Source organism: Malaclemys terrapin, chromosome 15 (genome assembly GCF_027887155.1).
Source record: "Malaclemys terrapin pileata isolate rMalTer1 chromosome 15, rMalTer1.hap1, whole genome shotgun sequence".
Taxonomy (NCBI): domain Eukaryota; kingdom Metazoa; phylum Chordata; order Testudines; family Emydidae; genus Malaclemys; species Malaclemys terrapin.
In genome coordinates this window covers 28,874,912-28,901,161 of record NC_071519.1, presented here as the reverse complement: position 1 = coordinate 28,901,161, position 26,250 = coordinate 28,874,912, and the positions used below count along the sequence as shown (strand labels likewise).

The window sequence follows — 26,250 nt, the reverse complement described above, 5'->3', positions numbered from 1 at the left end:
GGGCTGCAGCTACAGTGACCCTGCATTTGCTAAAGGGGTTTGGGGAGTGGCGATTCTGGCTCTAGCTCTGCCTGATGTCAGGAGGGACAAGGAGACTGGGCTGTGGGCAGGAGATGTGGCCACGGAGGAGCTAGGCACAGTAAGCAGAGGGTCCATCACGACTGGCTCCCAGAAGAAAGAGGCGAGATGGTGCGGGAGAGGGAGGAGAGGTAAGGGGAAGGGAGGGAAGCAGGTGCAGTGCGGGATGGGCTGACATGGTGCCTGCTCGTCCCAGGAGGACTTGTCTCCCGTTTCCCCAGCTCAGGGGCCCGAAGAAATCAGCGAATGAAACTGACAGAGGTTGCCTCAGATTTTTTTAAAAATTGGAAATCCAAACATGGGGAGCGCAAGGTGAAAGCCTGAGCAGCAGAAGGGAACCCTGGGGAGGAGGAGAGTGGAGGGTCCAGAGGGACGGGGGCGAGAGAGGGTAGGTTTTGCTGCTCCAATAATTAAGACAATGATCCTGAGAGTGACCAGCAATAAAGAGTGCCCGGGAGTTAACTCTGCACTGTTTGGGTTTGTTCAGGGGCTGGTATGAGCCCTGGGGCAAGTGGCAGTGCTGGCTAGTGAAGTCTGGGAAGCAGCTAGGGAAGGGCAGAGTACTGGGACAGGACACTGCTCGTTTGGACAAAGCATTTCTAGATTGGACTCGGACCGTCGCAAGCCCCTTTCCCCTTTAGGATGGCAAAACACTTCAACAGCACGGGCATGGTTTGGCACTATCCCCGTTCCACAGCAGGGTAAACAGAGGCACTGGAAGAGGTGGCGCGTCCTGCATCAAGGTCACCCAGCAGCAGAGCCAGAAATAGAACCCAGGAGTCCTGCCTTCCAGCCCCCCAGCTCTAACCACTACCACTTCCCAGAGGTGAGAGAACCCAGGAGTCCCACCCGAAAGTCCTGGGCTTGAGTAGATTACGCTCCCTGTCAATATTACCAGCAATGCCTCCTAACGCCTGGTACCTCTTGGCCAGAGCAGCTCCTCGGGCTGAATAGCTGCAGGTCCCGGATTGCTCATAGCCAGGAGTGCAGCAGTCAGCTCCTTGAATAACTTTCCCATGGCTCATCCAGTTCACGGCTTTCCCTTTCCTTAAAAAGCCTTGGGCTCCGGGTCTCGCACACAGAGCTAACGGCCTGTCCTCACTGGCTCCAAAGCCTGACGGGCCTGGAATGCGTCTCCCGGGGAGGCTCAGGGTCCGTTTGCAGTTTGCTGTGCAACCTCTGAACGTGCAGTGGGGGGCAGGGGAGGGTTGTGTTGGGAACCAGGGGCTGGAATGTCACTACAGTCCCTTGGGGTGAGCCTCTGGCACAGCCAGGGTGGCATGGGCCTTATTTTGGATACTGGGGAGTTAAAGTAAAAATATCTTTCCCAGCAGCCAATGCTGAGCCTCTGCTGCCAGACCCAGAGACCGTGGGTTCTTCTGACTGCAGGAGCAGTTGGAAGCTGGCCATAAATTTAATGCTTGTGATGAGAAGCTGATAACATTGGCTAGAGCCAGGCAATGCCGCAGGCAGGCAATGTGCAAGCTCCCCCGCTCCTCCCCCTGCTCTGTAAATACACCTCAACCCCCACCTGCTATTATTCCAGTCCTGGCTCTTCCACACAGCTCTGCCAGGGCACCTCAATCCTGACCTGAAGCCCCCCTTGGTAGTCCAGGCCTGGCCTCCCACTCACCCCAACTTTCCTGCTATTCTTGCTTCTCTAATCAGTCACTGCCAGTTGTGCCCGACAGTGCAGGGATTCTGTGACAAGCACAAACCTCTCCCGTGACTAGGATGAGAACTCACTACACTCATGTCGCTGGTGATCGTAACCATACATCGAAGCCAGCTCGCCTGAGGCACGTGCTTGGCGAGTTAACACCCCTTGCGCCGCCCCGATCCTGCCACCCTCCCCCTTTCTCCTTCAGCTTGCTGAGAGTCACCGTCTCACAGAGGAGAGCCAGAGAGTGCAGCACGCTGCTGGGATGACAATACTGGTGCCCATGAGCTCGGATGCCACGGTGATGGGCTTGGAGTGAGAACCTGAACAGAACAGAAGACCAGATGGTCATCGAGCCCTGGCGGTTACCCGCTGGTTCTGCCCCAGTCCTTTAGGCTGGGGTCTCATGTTGTCCCCCGATGCTGGAAATCCAGCTTTCCCATCAGTCACCTTGCAGGCCTCTGATCACTGTTCTGTTGGGTCCCCCGTCACCACCACCAGCCTGAAGTCCAGCAGATAATGCAGCCTCCAATTCTGCTTCATCTTAACCTACTGGCTGCACAGACATGGATCCAGAAGCTGCAAAGTCCTCCCCCCTGCCCCCCAGCAGGTTCTCAGACACTGATCCAAGACGAGAGAGGCCTCAGCGGCAGCTCCCCGCCACCTCATCCGCTCTCCCTCCTTTGTTTGATCGCTCTGCAAACCTGCCCCCGAGCGGTCACTGAGTACAAGGAGTCCTGCATCGAGATCACACTTGGGACCCCCCTGTAGCAAAACACCTGGTTTCCCTTCAGCCCCAGACACATCCTCCTGCACCGACTGACATTCCGAAGGCTGAAAATATTCCCAAGCCCAGTGGGAACGGCAGCAGCTGCAAACCCGCCTGAGTGGCACACAGGCCATCGAGGGGCTGCGCACAGCAGGGCAGAGCCAGTGCCACTTTTTGGTGTTCCTAGAAGAAGGAACTTTTTAACTGTGTGGCACAGGTCAAGGTCATTCTCCATAGAACAGTCCGGTCGCCAGATTGCAGGGGGCGGCTCAGACCAGCATGCGAGCTTCAAAGCTCACCTCCCCTTTTCTTTATGTGCATCAGCAAAGCTCCCCATTTCTCACCTGCCCCCCCATCAAGACAAATGCTTTCTAAACTGATGCCAATGCCAGCAGAGCTCCTGAACAGACCTTACAATAACAAACCATCACGCCCAGCCCTCATGAGCACCCCTTTCAACCACAATGTAAAGCAGCTACGAGCCTCATATTTAGAGACAAGCCTAAACCATTATCCCAGATCCAAACATCCCTAGATTGTACAGATGGGGAAATTGATGCATGAGAAGGGGCTGTAACTTGCCCCAAGATCAATCAGAATGTCAGCAGCACAGCTGGGAATAGAACCCAGGAGTCCTGACTCCCAGACCTGTGATAACCACTTGACTATATTGCTGCCCTTTAATTAGCTCTGGCGCTTTGAAGCCCAGGGGGGCTCAGGTGAACCAGCAACAGGGTCAGAGAAAGCTACCCTGGGGCAGTTGTCCCTGGCCATGGGGCAAAGCTTTGCTCTCTGGCTGTTTTGCGTCAGTGTCTTGCATACCCTCTAATCCTCAGCCAAGGATGCTACATAGGGTGACCAGATGTCCCGTTTTTAAAGGGACAGTCCTGTTTTTTGGGGATTTTTCTTATATAGGCTCGGCTCCTATTACCCCCCACCGCCTGTCCCATTTTTTCACAGTTGCTGTCTGGTCACTCTAATGCTACAGGAGTAGGGCTTGTCAGAGCTCAGGGCAAGGGGAGGAAATGCAGGACAGCACGCTAACAAGCAGCCCTGAAATTGAGGTATGTGGTTTTAGCAGGCCTAATAAATTCTGTTAAAACTATTAAAACCTAGCTTCTCCCAGAGAGCCGGGGCTTTGGAGAAAGGGCACCTGTGTAAACAGAATACAAACATCTCCGCCTCATGGAAAAACCCAATCCCAGCTGTGCAATGGGACAGCCCAGGCAACACCGGGGTGAAAATCACGGGGTTGGAGTGATAGGGGCAGCTGCTAGAGGTGGCAGTTTGCACTGCAGGACAAAACTGAAGCCGAGAAATTGTTCTAGCACATGACATCGGATCGCAATTAACCCCTTAGTTTCCCCCTGGAACGCTTCCCCTCCCCCACATATTTTGCACAGGGGAGGGGCAAGGAATTCAGGGGTGAGAGGTGAAGAATGTGGAGAGACCATGCAAAATGTTGCAACACAGGGATTCCGCCCCCACCTCCCCAAGCTGTATTCCTGGATTTGTTGTTGTTTTTTGCAAGCAAGATTTTGCAGGACATGACAGGTTGCCTGTGTAGTTTGGATTGGTTGGTGACCACCCGAGGCTGACCCCAGTCCCAGCTTTTTGAGGGGAACTTTGGCAGCATCAATCTTTATATGTTAAAAATAATAATTCCTTCTTGTGTTGAGATGATTAAAAGCAAAGCAATTTTAACGTCTGCTTTGCTTTCTTCCCAGTTCATGCTTGCTGCTTAACCACCACCCCTAACAAGAAGCAGAATGTGCTCTTGCTAGGGGCAGTGGGCTGAGAATTGGGAAATCTGTCCCATTAGGATTTGTATTGCACTTGCAGTGATAAGGCAGCGGCTCAGGATGGCCAAGGTGAGAGGCCCGTGGTCCTGCTGCAGCCTGGTCTGGTACAATCAGGGCCACCTCTTCTGTGACATGGCCATACTATGGCGATTACATGCCCTGTCGTGGTCTGTGGCTGGGGATCCCAGGGCAGGGTGGGGGAAGACACCGCTCCTCAGGGAGGGGAATAAAGAGGGTTAGCTGCCCTTGTCTTGGGGGAAGTAAAGGGGGGCTTTCGGGGTAGGAATAAATGGGGGTCTGCCTTCACTCTCCAGGGGAATAAAAGGAGACCCAGGGAAATGGGAGGAAGGCACCATTCCCTACTTTTTGTGGGGGGGGTGTACCCAGGGGAATAGAGGGGAGTTGTGACCCAGGAACTGGCAGAGGGCACTGACACACTTCTCAGGGCAGCCTGGGCTGTGAGTCACCTTGTTGCCACCTGCCTCCAGCGTGTGGGATGTGCCAGCTGGATGTTAGTTCAAGCACGCTCCTCTGGGCTACACCAGCCATGCCTTTGCCCTGTAGGTTGACAATTCACATACCCCAGCCCATGACTCCTTTCAAAGTGACCCGCTATGGTTTCCAGCCCCTGATCACTGGATACCCACAGAAGTCCCAGAGCCTCTGTTCCCAAAGAACAATGTATCCCAATTTACTAGTTTTACCTTAGCCCACCCCGTCTCTATCACACACAGCACTTGAGTTCAATGATAAAACAAAAGGACATTTATTTCAGAAAAAATAGAGATTCAAATATAAACCAGCATGAGAGATGGCAATACATGGTTACATTTAAAGCAACATCATTTCACTCATTCTTGATCTAAAATTTAAACTTCTTTAGACAGGGGGAAAACTTATTAGTTCTCTCCCCCGAAGTTCTCTCCCGTATCTTCAACCAAGCTTAGCTGAGACCCACTTTTTCCGAAACCAACTCACTGCCAGTTCACTTCCAAGGCGAAGGATCCCAGAGGGTGTCTCCCAAATCTCAAGAACAGACCTTTGATGTTCACCTGAACATCAGGCCATCCCACACATCCGCTATTTACCTCTTCCTGTTAATTTCCTCTTTTTTGAAGATTTCACAATCCTCCATTGTGAACCATAGAATACTTAATTTACACCTAAACAGACAGTGCAGTTGTAGCCCTGTAGATCCCAGGATATTAGAGAGACAAGGCGGGTGAGATAATATCTTTTATTGGACCAATTTCTGCTGGAGAGAGAGACAAGCTTTCAAGCTTACATAGATTTCTTCTTCAGGTCTGGGAAAGGAACTGCTAAGCGTCACAGCAAAATGCAAGGCGGAACAGATTGTTTAGCATAAGTAGTTAGCACATATTGTAAGGGATCATTCAAGGACCATTCCTTTTCCCGAAAGGAAACCTGCACAATACTTTCAAAAGATGAGTTTGGGAGCTTAAATTCATTTCTCAGCTAGACAACAAAAATCATGGACTGAACATAGACTCTGGATTTATGGCTTATTACAACCATCTGTAACCCACTAACCCCCTCTTTTTGTGCTATGACTGCAGGGGTTTTAATGGGCCACTTCACCTTGAATGAGATTAAAAAAGACAAGGGCAGTCCAGTTTGGAAGAGACAACTGGGGTAGGGGGGACTATGATAGAGGTCTATGAAATCATGAATGGTGTAGAGAAAATGAATAAGGACGTGTAATTTACCCCTTCACATAACACAAAAATCAGGCGTCACCCTATGACATTAATAGGCAGCAGGGTTAAAACAAACAGAAGGCAGCACTTCACACAGTGCACAGTCAGCCTGTCGAACTCATTGCCGGGGATGTATGATGGGCATAAGTACAACTGGGTTCAAAAAAGAAATAGAGACGTTCATGGAAGATAGGTTCATCAGTGGCTAGTAGCCAAGATGGTCAGGGGTGCAACCCCGTGCTCTGGGTGTCCCTCAGCCTCTGACGGCCAGAAGCTGGGCATGGACGACAGGGGATGGATCACTGGATAATTGCCCCGTTCTGGTCATTGCATCTGGCCCCAGCCACTGTCTGCAGACCGGACCCTGGGCTAGCTGCACCCCTGGCTGACCCAGTACCGCAGTGGGTGCCCGACACCAGCCAGAGGCCATGAGCCCAGACCTGGGGGTAGCAGCGCTACCAGAGGTCACTAGGACCGGGCCCAGCTCTGCCCAGCGTAGGACACTGCCCCTTTAAATCCTCAGCCCAGAGTGTGGGTTTAGCCCCACCCACCCATCCGGAGCCAGAATTAGCCAATCAAAAGCAGCCTCGGGATCCATAGGCCACGCCCCTTCCGTCGGAACGTAAACAACCCCCTCCCGGAGTCCTTCAAACAGCCCAATCAGAGCGCGAGGAGGGCGGATCTCGCCTCCCATTGGCCGGCGTCCAGCCCCGCCCACTCAAGATGGTGGCGCCCATCCGAGCAGAGGAAGCCTTGGGACGTGGATAAGACTAACCCCCCGCGGGGGGGGGAGGGGGGAAGCGAGCCGGGATCCCCTCGTGGGAGCGCGGGGTGAGGAGCTGCTCCCCCCGCCGCGGAGGGATGGGATCGCCGGGGGGGGGCGCCTAAAGGAGTCGCCGCTGACAGGAAGGGGGTGCGGGGAGGCAGGACCCCCCAACCCAGCGGTTCCCCCGCTCCCACCCCAGGGGACCCCCAGATTAGAGACAGAGCCCCTCCCTCTGAGAAACTGAGACCCTGCGATCCAGAGATGAACCCCCCCTCCCCCAGCCAGAGGACCCCCAAGCCTGAGGGGTTTTACACCCGTACCCCTGCTGGGACCCCTGTCTGAGAGACCCCCCCCAGTCTGGTAGCAAGGGAATTCCCCCCCCCCCGACCTTGAAACACTAAAGTGACCCCCACCCCACCTCGCCTCCCCAGACACATTTAGCCACCAGACGATCCTCTTCTCCCCCAGCTGCATGGCAGGAGCCTCCCCATCCCCTGGGAACCATCCCTATCTCCCCACCTTTCCAATCAAAGCCTGACCCTTCTCTTCTTCTTCAACCCATCTGCTCTAGTTCACGCTGGGACCACCCTCGTCAGGGCGCGAGCCATGGATCTAGTGTTCCTGGTCATCAACGGCATAGGGATGGCCCTGGATTTCCTGGGTCTCCTGCTCAACGTGAACTTCTTCCTGGTCTCCACCTTGGTCTCAGTGCTGGTCTGGCTCATCACGTTCATCTACAACCTGCCCAATGCACTGGTGACTAGTGTGATCCACTGCTGGAATGGGACTTTGTTCTCCTTGGTGTACCTAGTGGAGGCGCTTTGCTGCCTGGCCCTGGGCTCTGTCCAAACTGTCACCGGCCTGTTCCGAGGCTTCTGCTCCAGCCTGGAGAGTCTGAAAGTGGTTGGGAACCTGTTCTCGCACCTGGTCCTGAGAAGCAAGGAACTTGTGCACCGAGGGCTCTGGAATGTGGTTGGCTCTGGCCAGTCGCTCCTGAGGCAGGTATGCGAAGTGTTTACCATTGTCATGAGCCTCCTCGCCTACTTCGTTAACAGCATCATCAACATCTGCCTGATCAGCACCCAGAATCTGGTGCTGGCCCTGTGGGACTCCATCATCAGCCCTTTCTTAAGAGTCACAGACCTCCTCGCTGCCTTCCTTGCTCACATGTCTAGCAGTGCCATTGCCATGTCCATTCTCGTGTGGTCACCCTGCCAGCTGGCATTCGAACTCTTAGAGTCCATGAGCAAGCTCCTGGTTAACGTCTTCTTCCTGAATCTTTATGGCCTAGTGTTGCTGGCCCTAATTGTCACCGTCAGCACCTTAGTCCTCAACCCTGAGCTGACAAGGACCCTGGCAAACCATGTATTGGGATACCTGAATACTTTGCCTTCCTACCACCGCCTGCGGAGGGACATCTGGCGCCTCTATCAGATTGTGCTCTTGTCGCTGGGGATGGTCGTGAGCTCCCACGCTTGGCGCAGGGTAGCAGGCTGGAGTCTCCAATTGGCCAACTGGAATGGAGGAGGCAGAGCAACAAACCAACAGGTCAATCAAGCACCACAAGGTGCAGAGGCCAACCAAGGCAGGCAAGGGGCAGCTACAGTCTTTCATAGGCCAGCTGCTCCTGGAGGAGCTCAACAGGGAAGACCAGGGCTGCCTGGAGCCAATCAGCAGGGTGCAGGTGGCGCCCGTCAGGTGCAGCAGCTGGCAGCCAGAAGACATGGGGACCAACATGACACGAACGTTGAGCAAGGATCAAATGCGCAACCAGCCTCTGGTCGAAACGCCACAGCAGGGCAGCGTCTCCAGCCTCCAGGCGAAGGACCAAGCACGTCACGAGCCAAAGCTCTGAGGAAAGAGCAGCTGAATGCTTCGGAGGAGGACAGCGAGGATGTGGCTCCGGAGAACGACCCGTGGATGCTCCTGAAAGAACAAGAAGAACGTAAAAAATGTGTCATCTGCCAGGACCAAACCAAGACAGTCTTGCTCCTGCCCTGCAGGCACTTGTGCCTCTGCCAACAATGCACCGAAATCCTACTACAGCAGACCATCTACCAGCGCAACTGCCCGCTCTGCCGGCAGATGATACTGCAGACTCTGGACGTGTACCTGTGAGCTCGGGGTGTTGCTTAATCTACATTCCACCGGGCTTACCCGTAGTGCCAGCCAGCACAGGAGAATCCTGGGACCCCAGCTTCACGGTGGTGTTACTTTCTGTGCCAGGTACCCAGCAGCAGCTCAACACTTCCTATGCCACCAGGCGTTTTCCAAAGAACTGACCACGAGAACGTTAGAAGCTTCGTTTCACTAATATTATGGTGTAACTCGCTTGTCGCTGCCGCTGGAAAGCACAGTAGCCGATCTCAATCATGGACTGGAAGGTTTTGGCAGTTGAAACTTCCATATTTCAAGGACTTTTGCCCGGAATGCAGAATCTTCCTCTGTTGGCTCATCATACAGATTATCCAAAGCAGGGCTTGAAACAGGATCCAGACACTTCCTAGCCAAAGTCTGCTGTGAAAGATGGAGGCTGTGCCCTGGTAAGAAACTCAGCTGTTAGGAAAGGGCAAACTCTGGGATTCCAACCCTGCAATTAGGAGCAAGGGAGGGCACTTGTGACAGGCTTGGCTAGTGACTGCCTGAAAATCTTGGCATTTCTCCTCTTCTCTCAGCTGTTGGGAGGGAGAGGGAGCTCTTCTTGTGCCCACTTACTCTCCTGCTTTCTTGTAGGGAGGCAGGAAAGGAGTTGAGTGGCTGAGAGCCTGCAGCAGCAGAGTGAAATTGACAAGTTCTCGGTCATTTTCACAGCAAACCACAGTGCTGTCTTGTCAATTTCACAGGTCCAGATTCTGGAAGATCTTTAGGTCTCAAACACCTATCAATTTCAATGGGAGTTGGGCACTTAAATACTTTTGAGGATCTCGGCTGCAGCCCCTAATGAGTGGGCAAGCCTGATCCAAAAGACTGGCTAGTGATCTCCACAGCAAGAGGCCAATTTGGCTTTTGGTTGCAGAAGCACACCCTGTGCAATCTTTAATTGTTCCTTCAGAAACCGTCAGAGTGTTTTGGATCCTGGTGCCATCTGGGGTCTTTATTTTTTCTTTTTCCCCTTCAAAAACCGGTAATGCAGGGGGGAAATTACTAGGCTGTGGGATTTTTCCAGCTCATTTTTTCTCACTTCTCTCAGGGCCCCACCTCCTCGAGAGAGCCGCCGGTTAGAAGCCAAATGTTGCTACTGGGGAGAACACAAACTCTTCCCAGTTTCTCTTACAGTAGAGTTCAGTCAGCACCTCCTTGGATACACAAGCACGTAATTAGCACAGATCACCTATGCAAGATAGCGCATTCCAGACTCCTTGCACAGCTTTTTTGGGGGGGGGGAGGGGTTTGAGTGGCGGAGAGGCAAGCTGACTCTTTTTTCCGTTTGAAGATTGATTCTTCTCATGAATGTAGTGCTGTCTTAACAGCCGTGGAGACTGAAGGCCTCCATTTATCCACAGAACAGGTCCAGCGTGGGCAGCGAGCATCCACACCTCGCTGTACCTCCCTGCACACTCAGACAGTCCCCTTTAGAAGGGACTTTTATTCTCTGTGGCCTACTCAACCCATGGCCTTTACCGAGACTGCTCTAGAGCCATCCTGTTGTAACAGCTTTCACTGTCTCCCAGTCTGGGTTGGGATTGAAGGAGAGGTCTCCGAGGGGGGGAAACTCCAAATCCCAATGCTGGACCTCTGAGATGTGCAGGCTCTGGGGAGCAAGTGCTTTTCCATGTGTGATGAAGCTGTGATTGCACATAGAGGGGTTGTAATTTAGAGTGGGATGATATAGTGTTGTGTTTTACCGACGGCCTGAAATGTGAAATGTATCCTGAGATCTCCTTTGCTTTTGCACCATCCCCCTGCAGTGAAACTTAGCAATAGTGTCTGGACTGGGAGGTCTGGAGGGCCTGTCAACATTTTGCCAGTAAGCGTAATTCCAAGAGATCAGTGAGCCGACAGTTAGATATTTAAACTAAAACCCTCTCGTGTTCCCGGATGCTTGAGATGGGTTATAAGAGTGCCAGAATCAATTTAATCGTCAGTGCTTAAATTGGAAAGAGCCCCTGGACCACAAGACAAGAGGCTGAGGGATGTTTTTGTTCTCTCTCAAGCTAATAAATAATTGATAGTTGGTCTAACCCCAAATGAAGCCCTGTATTAAGGCCAGAGAGCACTTGGGGAGGATCGAATGAGTTTGTTTACACTGCAGAATTCTACTATGTCATAACGAGATGTGGGCTAGTCGGTGTGAATGTAACTGAATAGTTATAAGTACTTCGTGGGATGGTATTACAGCCTCAGGGTGAAATGCTGGCTGTACTGATGGCAATGGGAAAATTGACTTCTTTAGGTGCAGGATTTACCCCTGTTCTCTCTAAGGCATTAGTATATGGGGCAGTCCCTGCATGGAGGCCAGAACCAAACAGTTCTACCAAGGATAGGGCACAGCACGCCACACAACAGCCTGCAGGAAACCACCCATATTTGTGTGCTTAATGGTCTTGGGGAGGCTGATCCAGGCATTGGCGGAGAGTTGCCATGTTTCGGGCTGGAGCGTCACCTGGCAGACAAGCGTGAAGGGTGAGATGCAGAACCTGCGAGGTTAAGCTTCTAACCTCGAAAGCTGCAAGGGAGCAGTGCTGCTAGTGGGCCACTGAGACATAAAATGACACCGCTTTCACTTTCTGATCGATTAAAAAAAGAATCATAGACAAGCATTTGAATGGCTGCTGTGTGATGCTGCTGGCAAGGGGATGAAAATATATCCTTCTCCGCCCCTTCTGAGCACCTTACACTTGAAATCTAGGGTGGCAAAAGCAAGATGTCATCGAATCAAGTTCTGCCCTCACTTGTAACCCACGCAGCCAGCGGTACAATGTGGGCCCTGCCTTTTCTGACCCACAGCCAGGCTTGCAGTCCTTGTGTTTACAATCTTTTACTTTGCTATTTAAAAAAAAAAGGTTTCCCTCTTTCCCCAGCTGCAGTCTGTTTCAAATGTTGCTTTCCTCTCTGTCTGGCCAGTCCCTTTCATTTTCCACCTCGCCTGCATTTGCAAACACTGCTGGGGGATGTTGAAATCCGAACGGAGAATTGTTTATTTTCTGTGAATTCCCCTGGAAACGCTCTGATTGATTTGTAGAGTTTGTATAAACCCCCGCAATCACCACAAGAGTGTCTCGAAGTGCAGCAGAATGGTGGCTGCGGGGCTGGGCCAAAGCTCTCTCCCAGCGGTCCATTTGTTCTGTCCCTTCAGAAAGTGCTCCAGTGCCTTAGTGCTGACTGGCTGGGGCGGGGGGAGACCATACCAAATAAAAAGAAGGGAGAAGTAACTGCATCGCTAAAAGCCCAAGTAAATTTTATTCATGCCACAAGTGCATGGGCACAATCTAATACAATAGCACGGGTCAGCTGGTATAAATGGGCAGAGAGCTACGCCCATTTCAGCCTGAGGAGGATCTGGCCGAGGAGGCTTCTTAGGCTCTTGGGGAGGTGCAGCGTCCGTAACTGTGCGTAACGCTTTCCACCTGCCCCAGCACAGATGAGGCTATTCCACTTCTTCCTAACCAGCCGCCTTGGACGCTGGAGGCAGCCAGAGGCCTGCGCAGCGAACCCGGCCCCCTTTGTAAAGTTAGCCAGACCCTCCCGATTTGTGCCTATGTAAAAAGCTGGCTCCCTCACTGCTGCTTTCTGGCTTCGGGGGTTTATTTTGAGCGATTGTTTTTCTAATGCAGTCCCCGGAGGGCGAGAGTTTTGTATCAGGCTTTCTGGGGGACTTCTCTTCCCCGAGCTCACTGCCGCTTCCCTTCCTACCCAATCTTTTTTGATGTTTTAAAAGTCAGTCTCTTTGCCTTTTTAGGGGCTGTTATTTGCTGTCCAGAAAAGCCGTGTGTTTTAAGATTAACTCTTTGCACTACGAACCTGACTCTGCACATTAAAGTCTCCTTTGCAAAAACCAAACTGCCCACGGCCCCGTTCTTGAGAGTGCTCCAATTGGGGGAGGGCCGCCTCCCCACGGGGATACTGGTGTTGAACTTCATTTCCGCTCATCTCTGGCCCACTGGAAAAGGGGGAAAGCCCTGCAGCCAGAAATCCCAAGCTTTAATCAGCAGGGAACCTGTAGCTTTAGCAGGAGAGTTCTGAGCAGAAACGACAAAGGTGAAGAACAGGTGGGGGTAGGCAGAGAGGTGGCTGGGAGAAGCGTGTTCTGGTCGTGCACACAACCAGAGAGGGTGAGGAGGGGACACTCCAGGGGTGTGTTCAGGCCCTAGGCGGATCTGGGGATGGTGTGTCAAGGGTGTGCTTGGGTGTAACACACAGTTAACCTTTAACTGGGGAAGCTTTGGCTACTAGCATGCACAAATGCAGCCACTGCTGTCGTTTACGTTAGTGCCCCCCTGCGCTGTCCTTCCCCCCGCTTCCCGGTTGTGTGAAACAAAAGGAGCAGGCAATAAAAACCGGCCAAGTTCTCGGTCAATGTCCCTGCCCTCCAGCTTCTTTCAGAGCTATGTTCCCTCACTCACTGGTCTCTGTTATTTCTATATATGTTCTTGCAAACAGAGATCAGGCCTTGGGCAGCGGGGAGAACCCAGCCAACAGGAAAGCTTCAGCATTTACAAGTCAGCTGGGTTTTGAGTTATGCTGTACGGAAGGGAACAAAAAAAAAAAAATCGGAAATTAATTAATTGTTTTCCCAGCAGGAAAAAGCTTTCCCCTCACCCTCTTATAATAATAATAATTAATAATATAATAAAATAGTGGCTAGATTTTGCTCTAGCTTTCCAAAGAGAAATCTCCCTTTGAGCTCAGCCCAACATGGAAAAGTTCAAGCCCCACAGAAGGCTTTGCAGAAATTTCTGAGCATGCGGAGACATGTGGCTCGGCACAGACTTCACCTTATCTGATACTCTGGGCGGCCTTGGACAAGGTGCTTCCCTTCTCAGTGACTCAGCTTTTCCAGCTGTGAAATGGGGATGATGATCCAGACCTACTCTCCAAGGGTGGATGGGAGGCTAATTTATTCATGTCTGCAAAATGTGACACTCCAGGGTATGTCTAGAAGACACTATAAGTGGAGAGAGAGAAGACTCAGAAAGGAGGATGTTTCACTTATTATGTGTCTAGGTAACATTTCCTTGTGACAATATGGAAGCCATAACTATCCGGCTTCCTATCAATTATGCTTTGAGGTCTATGAAAGTGGCTGTTGGATGTGTTATCCTTCATGTCCTGTCCTGAGTTGTTGGACAGATATGCACGGGTAAGCACCCACTGCTTTTCAACCCAGAGGTGGCTGCATTTCACTAGTGGGTGAACTATTCTTGCATATAGTTTGGAGCCACGAAATGGGAAGGAGTTCTGGCTTCCAGTTCCCTGATCTAAACGCTTGACAACCCCAATCCCAGAGTAAGGAACGTAAGCCAGGAGCCCTAATGCTCAGCCTCCCCCACTCTAACCAATAGAAAACACCCCCGCCCAAAGCCAGGACTAGAACCAAGGAGTCCTGGCTCTCAGTGCCCGGTCTAGCCACTACAAAGGTCTGTGTTCCTTTGGGAGATGGATGTCTCTACTGCCGCCTCATCTGTCTGCAGCCCTTGTGTGGGCTAACTCCCACCCCCACCTCTCGGCACTTACGCAGCACTTCCTAACTCTGAATATTAGCTAACTTATCCCCCACCCTCTTCTTCGCTGGGGAAACTGAGGCATTGCAAGGTTAAGCCCCGCATTTTCCAGGGTGCCCACCATTAGTCCAACACACCTGATTTCCAGAGAGTGCCTAATGAATTCAGGTAGAACTGCAAGGTGTGGAGGTGCTCAGCACTTCTGCAAATTAGGCACCCCAAAATAGAGACCCCCACATTTAGCCCTGAGCCTAAAGGGCTTGCCCAAGGCTAATCCACAGCAGAGCAGGGATTACAGCGGCTTGGTGAGGGTCTGGTTTTCTGTGCAGATGCTATCAGTACTGACCTCCCGAGCCAGCCTAAGGCTTGTTGGACCTTGCTGGAACCTGGCGGGGCTCTCTCTACCCACCCACCCTGCAGCGGCTGCTGGCCTAGCAGAGGGAAGTTATTTTTTGGCTAATATTCCTGTAGCCCATTAAGACTCGTTATTACAAGCAGCAGAGAGCTGGATTTGGAAGGCCGGCTCTTCCCCTGGGACCCATCGGGCCTGTGGTTTGACTTACTCCCTGGCTGTTACAGCAGGCAATTAACAGAAAAATGCAACTGTACATTCCCCGCCGCCCTGCTCCCAGCAAGTCCAGGCAGATCGTGGGGTTATTGATACCTGCACTCAACGTTTTCCTGTAATAACTCACCCATTAAGTGGCAGCTCCTGGACTCGCTGTTCAGGCTGCTGTGAAAAATGTACCTTCCAGCCGGCTTCGTGTTAGCACAGGGCTAGTGAAATATTCATGGGCCGAGAGCTGGAACGCAGACCAGCCGAGGGGTGGGAAAGTGACCCTGCACTGTGATCCCTCAGCGCAAACAACGGTCCTGGTTTGAGCAAATACCAGGCAGCTCTCCTGTGCCCCTTTGGGACAGCGAGACCTAGGCTAGCCTGGGGGATTTGTCCCAGTTCTAGCCACCATTGCAAACCCCGGCATGGGCAGGCAAAGCTGCTATAGACTGCGATTTGCAGTGGTGCCGCTTAGCCCGGTTCCAATCATGCCTGAGCCTCCCTGGTGCAAATCCGGACTTTGTCTGTCTGCACTGCGTGTTTCCCTGCTGGAGCTGTACAAGAGCCTGGACTCTCCTGGAGAAGGCCTTGGTCTGGTGGCACGTGGGGGAGATCTGTTTACACCCTCAGGTCAGATTGCCATCCTACTCCAGCCAGGGCATGGGTTAGGGTTTAAGCGTCAGGCTTCACCGTCCCCACCCTGGAACAACAGCTGGGTTCTTCGTCCAGTGGAGGGGGAGGAATCGAATTCCAGGTAGCCTTGGGGAGTGTTTGGGTGGAACCCTTAACAATCCAGGCTCTGTGCAGGGGTTCACCAGCACGTGGCATTTATGGTAGGAGTTGGGGGCCTTGGCTAAAATCCACCCCCCTGCACTGTTTTGACGTGCACTGGCCACGGTGCAACTCCCCAGAGGCGGTTGCATTTCAGCAGGGCGTTGATGCCTACATGCATAGCTCGAAGACAAATGGGGCAGATTTGCAGGCAAGATGCCATTAATTCCTCCCAAAGGGCTTCCAAGCCTCTGGCACACTCCTGCACCTGGAGGTGGATCCAGAGCGGCCTGGAGACTCCTCTCGTCCTCTGGCCTGGCAGCTTCAGCCCCGCCAGGCTGTGGGGTCCCGAGCAGCCAGTGCTGGCTCTGTGGCTCAGAGGGAAGATGAAGCAGAAGGACGGGAGATGAGTTGAGAGGGGAGATGCCCTCCTGACTGGAACACAGGTGGAAGTTTGAGGCTGGGGAGCCGGACGCCTCAGCTGAGACCTGATGAGGCGGCGTTGAGGTACTAAGCAGGGGACTGGGTTGCTCCTTGGGATCAGGCTTGGGTCGCTGGCCCATCCCTGGCCCCAGTGGAGGGCCCCATGCAGGGACTGAGTTTGTCTGGTGTCAATCCAGCTTCTGGCTTGCACGTCACAGAACCGCCAACTGCTGGCACCAGCGGTCTCAGAAGGGCCAAGGAGTGACTGGGCTGGTCATGCAGCCTCTGCCACCGGGGCTTGGTCACAGGTCCCAAGGAGGGGATAGTAGCCACATCGATCGGCGGGATTACAGGCAAACTCTGCCTGGATGAGCCAGAGCTCATCTGGCTCCTATTCCCTGGACAGTAGCCCCTCTCTCTAGCAGCTGCTGCCTTGTGTGGGCAAGATGCCAGGGGGTCTAATCATGGCCCCAGCTTGAATGAGATGGTGATTTCCATGCTCCAGAGACAGCAGCAGTGTGGGGAGGACAGACAGATCCACCTGCTCTCACCCTCCTGCTGCCTTTCTCCACAAGGCAGGTTGTCTCGTGCCCAGCAGGGAGGCTGGCTAACGATGCTATGGGCAGCAGATGACAAATGGCAGCTGGACCACCGGGGACCTTTGCAGTGGTGGGCTTGAGGCAGGGAATGAGGCGGAGCAGGAATGTAGTTGTGTGCATGGAAGCTCTTTGATGGCACCGTCTGGCATCCCGGACAAGGCTTCTTCAGCTGTTGATGGGTCAGAACAGTGAGCCCAGGTCCAGCCTCCTTCAGCTCGGGACGTGGGAATCCAGATCTTACATCTGGCTCTGGCAAATGGCCTCATTGCTGCAAATAGCAAAACTAAACCCTTAGATGCAAACTTTGGGGTGTCCAGAATCCGGATCCAGCGCCTGCAGCTAAGGCCCATGTCTGCTTGGGGCTGTGAAGGGAGCTGCTGCTTTTCCACAGCGATGGGACCCAGGGCGGCTGCAAGTTGCCTGTTTTGAGGCGAGCTCTGAGCAGCTGAACCTCTAGGACAGGGGTCCCAACCTCGGGGTCTCAGGCAGATGTCAAGGGGTCACGGCCACCCGCCCCTCCCCATATTGCTAAGGGGAAGGGGGATTTCCAGTGAGTGGGGAAGGAAGTTTGGGGGGTCCCAGCATGGAAAAGATTGAGTACCACTGCTCCAGGGGCTTCCCCACCCTTCCTGTTTGCCCACCCTCATCCCCCCACCCCGCCAGGAAGCGAGGTTCCCTCCCCCTACATCATCCTCTGCAGCCCCCCCCCCCCCCAGCCCAACACAGCAGCTGAGCTCTGCTGCAAAAGAGGCTTGTCCATCTCCAAGAGCAAGCAGCTCCTGCCATCGATCCGTGGATCCATTTAGCCCCCCAGGCAGCTCCGCTTACGGAAACAGATCAGACCCAGGCAGACAGAAGTCGTAAGTCCCCTGCTGTCCTCAGGCTGCTTCCAGGAAGGAGGTGCTGCTGCCAGAGCATTCGGATACCCGGGGCTCTGGCTAACCAGCCCCAGCCTAGCTTCTAGGGGACCCAGGGCTCTGCAGTGAGCACCCAGCAGCCTCCTAACACTCTGCAACCATCCCCCATCCCAGCACCAACTATTGCGCTGCAGCCACAGGGCCGGTGGGAGAGAGGTGTGGACACCCGTGCTGGGGCACCTCTGTGGGCAGCACCCATAGAATCATAGAATCATAGAATATCAGAGTTGGAAGGCACCTCAAGAGGTCATCTAGTCCAACCCCCTGCTCAAAGCAGGACCAATTCCCAGCTAAATCATCCCAGCCAAGGCTTTGTCAAGCCGGGCCTTAAAAACCTCCAAGGAAGGAGACTCCACCACCTCCCTAGGTAACGCATTCCAGTGTTTCACCACCCTCCTAGTGAAATAGTTTTTCCTGATATCCAACCTGGACCTCCCCCACCGCAACTTGAGACCATTGCTCCTTGTTCTGTCATCTGCCACCACTGAGAACAGCCGAGCTCCATCCTCTTTGGAACCCCCCTTCAGGTAGTTGAAGGCTGCTATCAAATCCCCCCTCATTCTTCTCTTCTGGAGACTAAACAATCCCAGTTCTCTCAGCCTCTCCTCATAAGTCATGTGCTCCAGACCCCTAATCATTTTTGTTGCCCTCCGCTGGACTCTTTCCAATTTTTCCACATCCTTCTTGTAGTGTGGGGCCCAAAACTGGACACAGTATTCCAGATGAGGCCTCACCAATGTCGAATAAAGGGGAACGATCACGTTCCTCGATCTGCTGGCAATGCCCCTACTTATACAGCCCAAAATGCCGTTAGCCTTCTTGGCAACAAGAGCACACTGTTGACTCATATCCAGCTTCTCGTCCACTGTGACCCCTAGGTCCTTTTCAGCAGAACTGCTACCTAGCCATTCGGTCCCTAGTCTGTAGCAGTGCATGGGATTCTTCCGTCCTAAGTGCAGGACTCTGCACTTGTCCTTGTTGAACCTCATCAGGTTTTTTTCTGCCCAATCCTCTAATTTGTCTAGGTCCCTCTGTATCCGATCCCTACCCTCTAGTGTATCTACCACGCCTCCTAGTTTAGTGTCATCTGCAAACTTGCTGAGAGTGCAGTCCACACCATCCTCCAGATCATTAATAAAGATATTAAACAAAACCGGCCCCAGGACCGACCCTTGGGGCACTCCACTTGAAACCGGCTGCCAACTAGACATGGAGCCATTGATCACTACCCGTTGAGCCCGACGATCTAGCCAGCTTTCTATCCACCTTACAGTCCATTCATCCAGCCCATACTTCTTTAACTTGGTGGCAAGAATACTGTGGGAGACAGTATCAAAAGCTTTGCTAAAGTCAAGAAATAACACATCCACTGCTTTCCCCTCATCCACAGAGCCAGTTATCTCATCATAGAAGGCAATTAGGTTAGTCAGGCACGACTTCCCCTTCGTGAATCCATGCTGACTGTTCCTGATCATTTTCCTTTCCTCTAAATGTTTCATAATTGATTCCTTGAGGACCTGCTCCATAATTTTTCCAGGGACTGAGGTGAGGCTGACTGGCCTGTAGTTCCCCAGATCCTCCTTCTTCCCTTTTTTAAAGATGGGCACTACATTAGCCTTTTTCCAGTCATCTGGGACCTCCCCCGATCGCCATGAGTTTTCAAAAATAATGGCTAATGGCTCTGCAATCTCACCCGCCAACTCCTTTAGCACCCTCGGATGCAGCGCATCCGGCCCCATGGACTTGTGCACGTCCAGTTTTTCTAAATAGTCCCGAACCACTTCTTTCTCCACAGAGGGCTGGTCACCTTCTCCCCATGCTGTACTGCCCAGTGCAGCAATCTGGGAGCTGACCTTGTGCGTGAAGACAGAGGCAAAAAAATCATTGAGTACATTAGCTTTTTCCACATCCTCGGTCACTAGGTTGCCTCCCTCGTTCAGTAAGGGGCCCACACTTTCCTTGATTTTCTTCTTGTTGCTAACATACCTGAAGAAACCCTTCTTGTTACTCTTAACATCTCTTGCTAACTGCAACTCCAAGTGTGATTTGGCCTTCCTGATTTCACTCCTGCATGCCTGAGCAATATTTTTATACTCCTCCCTGGTCATTTGTCCAATCTTCCACTTCTTATAAGCCTCTTTTTTGCATTTAAGATCAGCAAGGATTTCACTGTTTAGCCAAGCTGGTCGCCTGCCATATTTACTATTCTTTCTACACATCGGGATGGTTTGTTCCTGCAACCTCAATAAGGATTCTTTAAAATACAGCCAGCTCTCCTGGACCCCTTTGCCCTTCATGTTATTCTCCCAGGGGATCCTGCCCATCTGTTCCCTGAGGGAATCAAAGTCTGCTTTTCTGAAGTCCAGGGTCCATATTCTGCTGCTCTCCTTTCTTCCTTGTGTCAGGATCCTGAACTCGACCATCTCATGGTCACTGCCTCCCAGGTTCCCATCCACTTTTGCTTCCCCTACTAGTTCTTCCCTGTTTGTGAGCAGCAGGTCAAGAAAAGCTTTGCCCCTAGTTGGTTCCTCCAGCACTTGCATCAGGAAATTGTCCCCTACGCTTTCCAAAAATTTCCTGGATTGCCATTGCTCGTCACATCTGGTACATACTCGCTCTTCTGTAGCACCCACCACCCTAGGCTCTCAAGGCACTGTGCATTAATCCGTCGAGTCCAGAGTGCCCCTTCCCTTCTCCTGCAGAGCATTATCCCCATTTTACACATGGGGAAACCGAGGCAGAGAGCAGTTAAGGCCAAGGTCGCATGGTGAGTCAGTGGGAGAACTGGGAATAGATCCCAGGAGTCCTGAACCTTAATCTCCAGCTCTAACCACTAGACCCCACTCTCTGCCAGAGCCAGGCCTCCCAGTGTCCACTCCACCCGCGATAACTACTAGACTGCCCTCCACCGCAATGACTTATGTCAGACACATCCATTGGGAGGAGTCCATGGCCCTTGGGAGCACTGAAAGCTCTGGGTTAGGGAGGGTACCTGGCTGCTTGCTCTGGGGGACCAGGAGCATCTTAAATGAACATGAAACTCAGAGCGGGTGAGCCCAAGGCTGGGGGGAGCTGTGAAATCTCATAGCCCATAGACTCTTGGATCTCTGGTTAGAGATCTCCCCAGTTGGTGCGTGACTCCCTCCCACGAAGGCAATTGGGGCTGAAGAGCTAGCCCTGGGGTCCAGCCTGGATTTTCAAGCATGGTCACTGATGGTGGGTGCCCACCAAGAGAGCCTAGAGCGGCTGGGCTCCCTTCTGTCAGCGGGAGCTGCAGGGCCCAGCTCTCGCTCAAGATCAGGCCCAGGGCATCTCAGCCTGGGCCCCCATCCGGAGGCAGCTGGAGACAGCCGCCACTTTGGCAGGTGCCTGCCATGCATGGCGACTAATTAGCCAGGGCAGCCCCAGGCAAGGCCTCTCCCAGGGGACCCAAGGGGCGCTCCATGCTGGGGTGGGCTCACCCGCTAGCGGGACGGGTGCCCGCTGAGGGGAATATCGGGCTAGAATTCCTTCAGCCATGTCTCTGGGGCCCCTCTTCGGGCTGGGCCTAGGAGACCAGCTGCAATCCCTAGCTCCTGAGCTTCCGGGCCAGGAGTCCACAGCTTCCCAGCCCCTCGCACAGGCCTTGATTGGAAGGAACCCCTCTGCTCGTTCGTGCCAGCCACAGCCCAGCGCGGGAGGAGACGCACCCCTGGGGAGAGAGGGGAGGTCCGTCTCCCTGGCCTGCTCAGTCCTTGGCCCCCTCCTGACTCAGGCCCAGTTAGCACCTGTGGTTCAACGGCTGCTAGGAACTGGACTGAGACCTGGCCAGCTCATTCCACAGGGGAGAACTTGGAGGAGAACGGTTCCCAGCCAGGCCTGGCCTCTGGCTCATTTCACACCAGCAGCCAGACGGAGCGGCTCCAGGCCCTTTTGCGGGGAGCAGCCGCTGAAGCCAGACTTGTTCTCACTAATGCAGTGAGCCCTTGGTCCTGCTCCCAGGGCCCCATTGCTGAGGCCTCTGCAGCAGCAGAGCTGCTCTGGTCCTGCGTTCCCTTTCTGGGGGCTTTGGTCAGGGGCAGCCCAGGGGTCCAATGTGGGACCCCCAAGACCTGCCATGCAGCCCACCAGCCCGTACCCACAGGTGTCGGCTGCAGGGACTCTAACAAGCAGCAATTTCTAGGTCTCAGGACAGACACGAGCCAAATGGAACCCTGAGTGACACCCGTTGCTGTAAGATCCTATGCAGCCCACGGGCCTGTGATGGGGTATCTACTCCACACAAGGCCTGGCCACGTGGGCCAGTTACCAGCCCAGGCTGCACCAAGGAGCAGAGCAGGGATTAATTAGGGACGAGGCTCAGCTGGATAGGAATGGGAGGGGCCTGTATAAAGCCCAGGATCTTGCTTGCACAAGGGGGCTGTAGTCTCTCAAGGTGAGGGAAGGGCTGGCTAGTTATGGTTTAGAGCTGTCCAGACCCTGGCTGCTTGTTGTAGAGTCTCTGGGCTGTTTCAGTGTAGAGGGCTGGGCTGGGTTCCCTGGCCTGCCACTGGGTGGTGGTGCTGTTAAGGGTCAGTGAAAGAGAAAACTGCCCAGGATGGTGGGTCCTGAGACACTTTGAGAACATGCCCCTCCTGGCAGGGGAAACTACAGTGACCTGGGAAGGGGCAAGCCATGAAGCGGGAGCAGTCGAGTCCTGAGAGCCAGACCCAGAGAAGTGATGGAGTGCCCCTGCTGGAAGGGGTTTTGACCCACAGAGTGCATCTGCAGATGTGGCCAGAAGGAGGCGCTCTGGCGGTGAGTCGAGCAGCCTGTGACAGGGCACCTACCAAGTCCTAACACAGCCCCCAGTCAGGTGCAGGTGGCCCTATTCTCTCTTGCTGTGGGTTGAGGTAGAAACCTGCTCCAAAGGGGTCTCTGGTCACCTAGCAGGAGATACTGTGCTCCCCAGCCAAGCCCCACAGCCTAGGCCTAACCTTCAGCTTAATCCGCAAACCCCTCTGGGACTCAGCTGGGTGGTAGGAAGGGGCTGTTCAGCCCATGGCAGCCCCCACTACGGGGCATCTGACAGGTCCCCAGAGAGAGCTCTCCCCCCTGGGATGGCTCCAGGCATGGCCCCCATTGCAGACAGAGGTGATCTGCCAGCTAGCATAGCAGAGGGATACAGACCCCTGGCGTTCATAGCTGGGATGGGGAAGGGAGAGATACCATTCCCTCCAGCGTCTCCTGCTGGGGGGCCCTGGGGGTGGAACAGCAGAGCGTTCCCCTATGGGCAATGCCCCAACGCCATTTCCTCCAGCGCCTCCTGCTGGGGGGCCCTGGGACTGCAGCGCTAGGAGCTCCCCAGCACTCGCTGGCAGGGTTCCCGCCAACCCTTTGGGGCGGTGTGTGCTGGCCTGGGGCCCTGGGGAGGATCAGGGGGAGGTAGGAGGAGCCCATACCCTGGATAATGATCTGAGCCCCTCTCCTCACAGGCAGCAGCCCTGGCTCCTTGCCCCACATCTCCTTGTCCTGCTTCCTAGCTCCCATCTGGGCAGGTAACCAGTGGAGGGGTGGCTTATTTACCTTGGGCTAATATTTCCTTGAGGTGTGTTCTGCCTCTTGGCTCATCACAGCCAGGGACTCTGGGAGGCTAAGAGGTGAGGCCAGTAGGGTGACCAGACAGCAAGTGTGAAAAATCGGGACAGGGGTGGGGGGGGAATAGAAGCCTATATAAGAAAAAGACCCCAAGATCGCGACTGTCCCTATAAAATCAGGACATCTGGTCACCCTAGAGGCCAGGGAGTACACCGTAAGGCTGGCCCCATAGGGGACCCTGGCCCAGGAGTGGGGGCTGCAGAACAGACCAGGCAGGGTGCAGAATATGGCTTTTCTGGTTAAGAGGTTAGGGAAAGGAGGGGGGATATAGGAGTCTTAGGGGTGGAGATAGAACCCAGCAGTCCTGGCTCACAGTCACCGCTCTCAGCACTAGCCCATGCTCCTTCCCAGACCCAGGGTATGCTCCCAGGCTGCTTTCAGAGCCTGCAGCTCAGGGGTGTGGGGGTGGTGCAGGGCATGGGCCATCTGTCTATGCCCACAGCCTCAGGACCTGCCTGTCCAGTGCTGGGTGTGGAGCAGCTGCCTCCTGTCACAGCTGACCAACACCCACCATGCCTAGCTTCTACCCTCAGCAGGGAGGCAGTGAGGAACAGGTCAGGTTTGGGGCTGCTCCCTGGCTTGAGAGCAGGGCCTCTGAGCTGGACCCCTGGGATATCCTATGTTCTCCCTGTCTCTTTCCCTCCTGGGCTGCCATGTACCGCCACCCTGCTGCCTTCTTCCCACTCCCAGATCTCCTGCTATGAGCCCCCCACCTCAGCCCTCGTCCCTGCAGACCGGCTCCTCAGCTCACCCCCCAGCTTTCTGGGCCTCTCCAGGGGGTCCTGCTCCTAGTCCCCAGACCACCTGGAAACCTCCTGCTCCTGGATGCGCTCATGGGAGGAGAGGGGTGCCCTCTTGTGGAGCGCTGAGGCCATCACTGAGCGCAGCAGGGCGTAGCATGGGAGATGCACCAATCAGATGTTGTTAGCATTCCCCCAATTCATCCTTATTCTCTAACTCCCCTCAACCATCCCCAAAATGTACCTCAACCCCACACAATGGCAGCAGAGCTGGGACCAGGAGTCTGAGTTCTAGCTTTCTCCTGCTCCAACCACCTTCCACTCCCAAAGTTGGGAGAGAACCCAGGAGTCCTGCCTCCCAGTGCCCCACCTCTAATCACTGACACCCTTTGACTCCTTCCCATGGTTGGGGATAGAACCCAGGAGTCCGGTCCCCCACTCGTTCTATCCACTTGGCCACACTCCCTTGCTACGTCCCCCTTCCCAGATCATGCTGTCAACTCCCCACATTAGCAATTTCTCTCCTGCCCCGCAACACTGCTCCCCTCCCTGTTCTGTGAACCTGGCTCGTTCCTGAGCCCGACTGGCTTCTTGGGAATGTCTTTTAAAAGACCGAGTCAAGCTCTGCTTTTACACGCCGGGGGGCATGAAGCATTCAGTCTGGCACCTGGGCGCTGCACACAGACTGCTGGGCGCTGTCCCCTGCAGTGTTTTAATAACAACCATATGTTGGCGCTCTCTAGATCTCCCACCCAGGCACGGCTTAGCTTGGCAGATCATCTAATGAGCCCACCACCTGAGCAGAGCAGGCAGGCGAGAGGGGGATGAAATGCATTGCCTCTTCCCATGCTCTGCTCCCTGTCTGGGCAGCCCTGATTCTCAGGCCTGTGACACACATGAGCTCAGGCTGGATGATCACAGCTGTCCTCTTGGGGAGATCTGTGATACTGCTCCCCCCTGGGAGCTCCCAGGGCCCAGACTCATTTGCTGTCCCCCTTCTGGGCTCTCACAATGGGAAGCAGTCCCCAGCTGGGTGCAATCCAGTGGAGTTTGGAAAAGTAGCACCAGGGCTCTCTTGGACAGAAGCGCAGCGGGCTCTTCCTTCCCTTGCTAAAAATAGGGACCTTTTCCTAAGCCAGGTCACAACATTCACACTGGAAATCTGCAGGGGGAGAGAGGGAAGGGAAGTGAGAAAGTGCTGTCTCAGCAACTCCTGCCCCCAGGGAGGCAATGAGGGGAACCAGGCGTCACTCTCCGGGGGAGCTCTGGAGTTCAGAGAGCGAGGGCACTGTTCCAGCTCTGGATCTCAACACACCTCCCAACTCCACTAATTCTCATGGCAGGTCGCTGAAGAGGGTGAGCCCCATTGGGCAGAAGGGAAACTGAGGCACAGAGCTGCAAAACGACATGCCCCAAATGAGTCAATATCAGAACTGGGACTAGAACCGGGAGTCCCGACTTCCACACCTGCAGGTTGCTCCGAGAGGCTCGCAAGGCGCTGGCTGATGTGCCCTGTTGCTGTGCAGAATGTGGGGAGTGCTGTGCCCTGGCAGCGGGGCTGGTACTGAACAGAAGCAGGAGCTAGTTAGTGGTGGGTTAATCTGCCCAGCTCTGCTGAATTGATGCTTTGCACGAGAACCCTTCCAATGTGGGGAGCTGGTGCCCCCTAGGGGAGAGAGGGCTCTGTGCATCTGCCCAAAACTGCAGTTTGGGATTGGGGGGTGGGGAGTCAGCAAAGCACAAGGGCATGGCCTTGCCAGCTTGGGTGCAAGCAGGGACAGCCCTTGCCCACAGGAGCAGGCAGCGTCGACAGAAGCGTCTGTAAATGGGGCTTGCTGCATGCGTCCCTCTGTCAAAGGCCAGGAGGCAGCCAGTCTAGTGGTTAGAGCAGGGAGGCGGGGAGTCAACTCCTGGGTTCTGTGCCCAGCTCTCGCACTAACTCACTGTGCAGTCTTGGGCAAGTCACTTCCACTCCCTGTGCCTCAGTTTCCATCTATAAAACATCACTGAAGAGGACTGGCATCTGCTGGCGCTCAGGCTGCTGGCGAGGAGATCAGACCATGGGCTGCCTCTCTCTCTCTGTCCCTGTTAGCAAAGACCGGTCATGGGGGAGACACTTTTCCCCTCACGCCATCCTTGTACCAGAATGCCACCCTCCTGGAGAGCTCCAAAGG

The 26,250-nt window shown here is 54.1% G+C and overlaps 1 protein-coding gene across 1 annotated transcript; it reads left to right on the top strand.

The window, feature by feature from the left end:
- Positions 1 to 6,717: 6,717 nt before the first annotated feature.
- On the top strand, positions 6,718 to 12,793 carry RNF26 (ring finger protein 26). Its single transcript, XM_054005505.1, has 2 exons — positions 6,718 to 6,858; positions 7,365 to 12,793. The coding sequence occupies exon 2, from the start codon at positions 7,400 to 7,402 to the stop codon at positions 8,909 to 8,911; it is 1,512 nt and encodes a 503-aa protein (XP_053861480.1). The 5' UTR covers positions 6,718 to 6,858; positions 7,365 to 7,399; the 3' UTR covers positions 8,912 to 12,793.
- Positions 12,794 to 26,250: the final 13,457 nt, after the last annotated feature.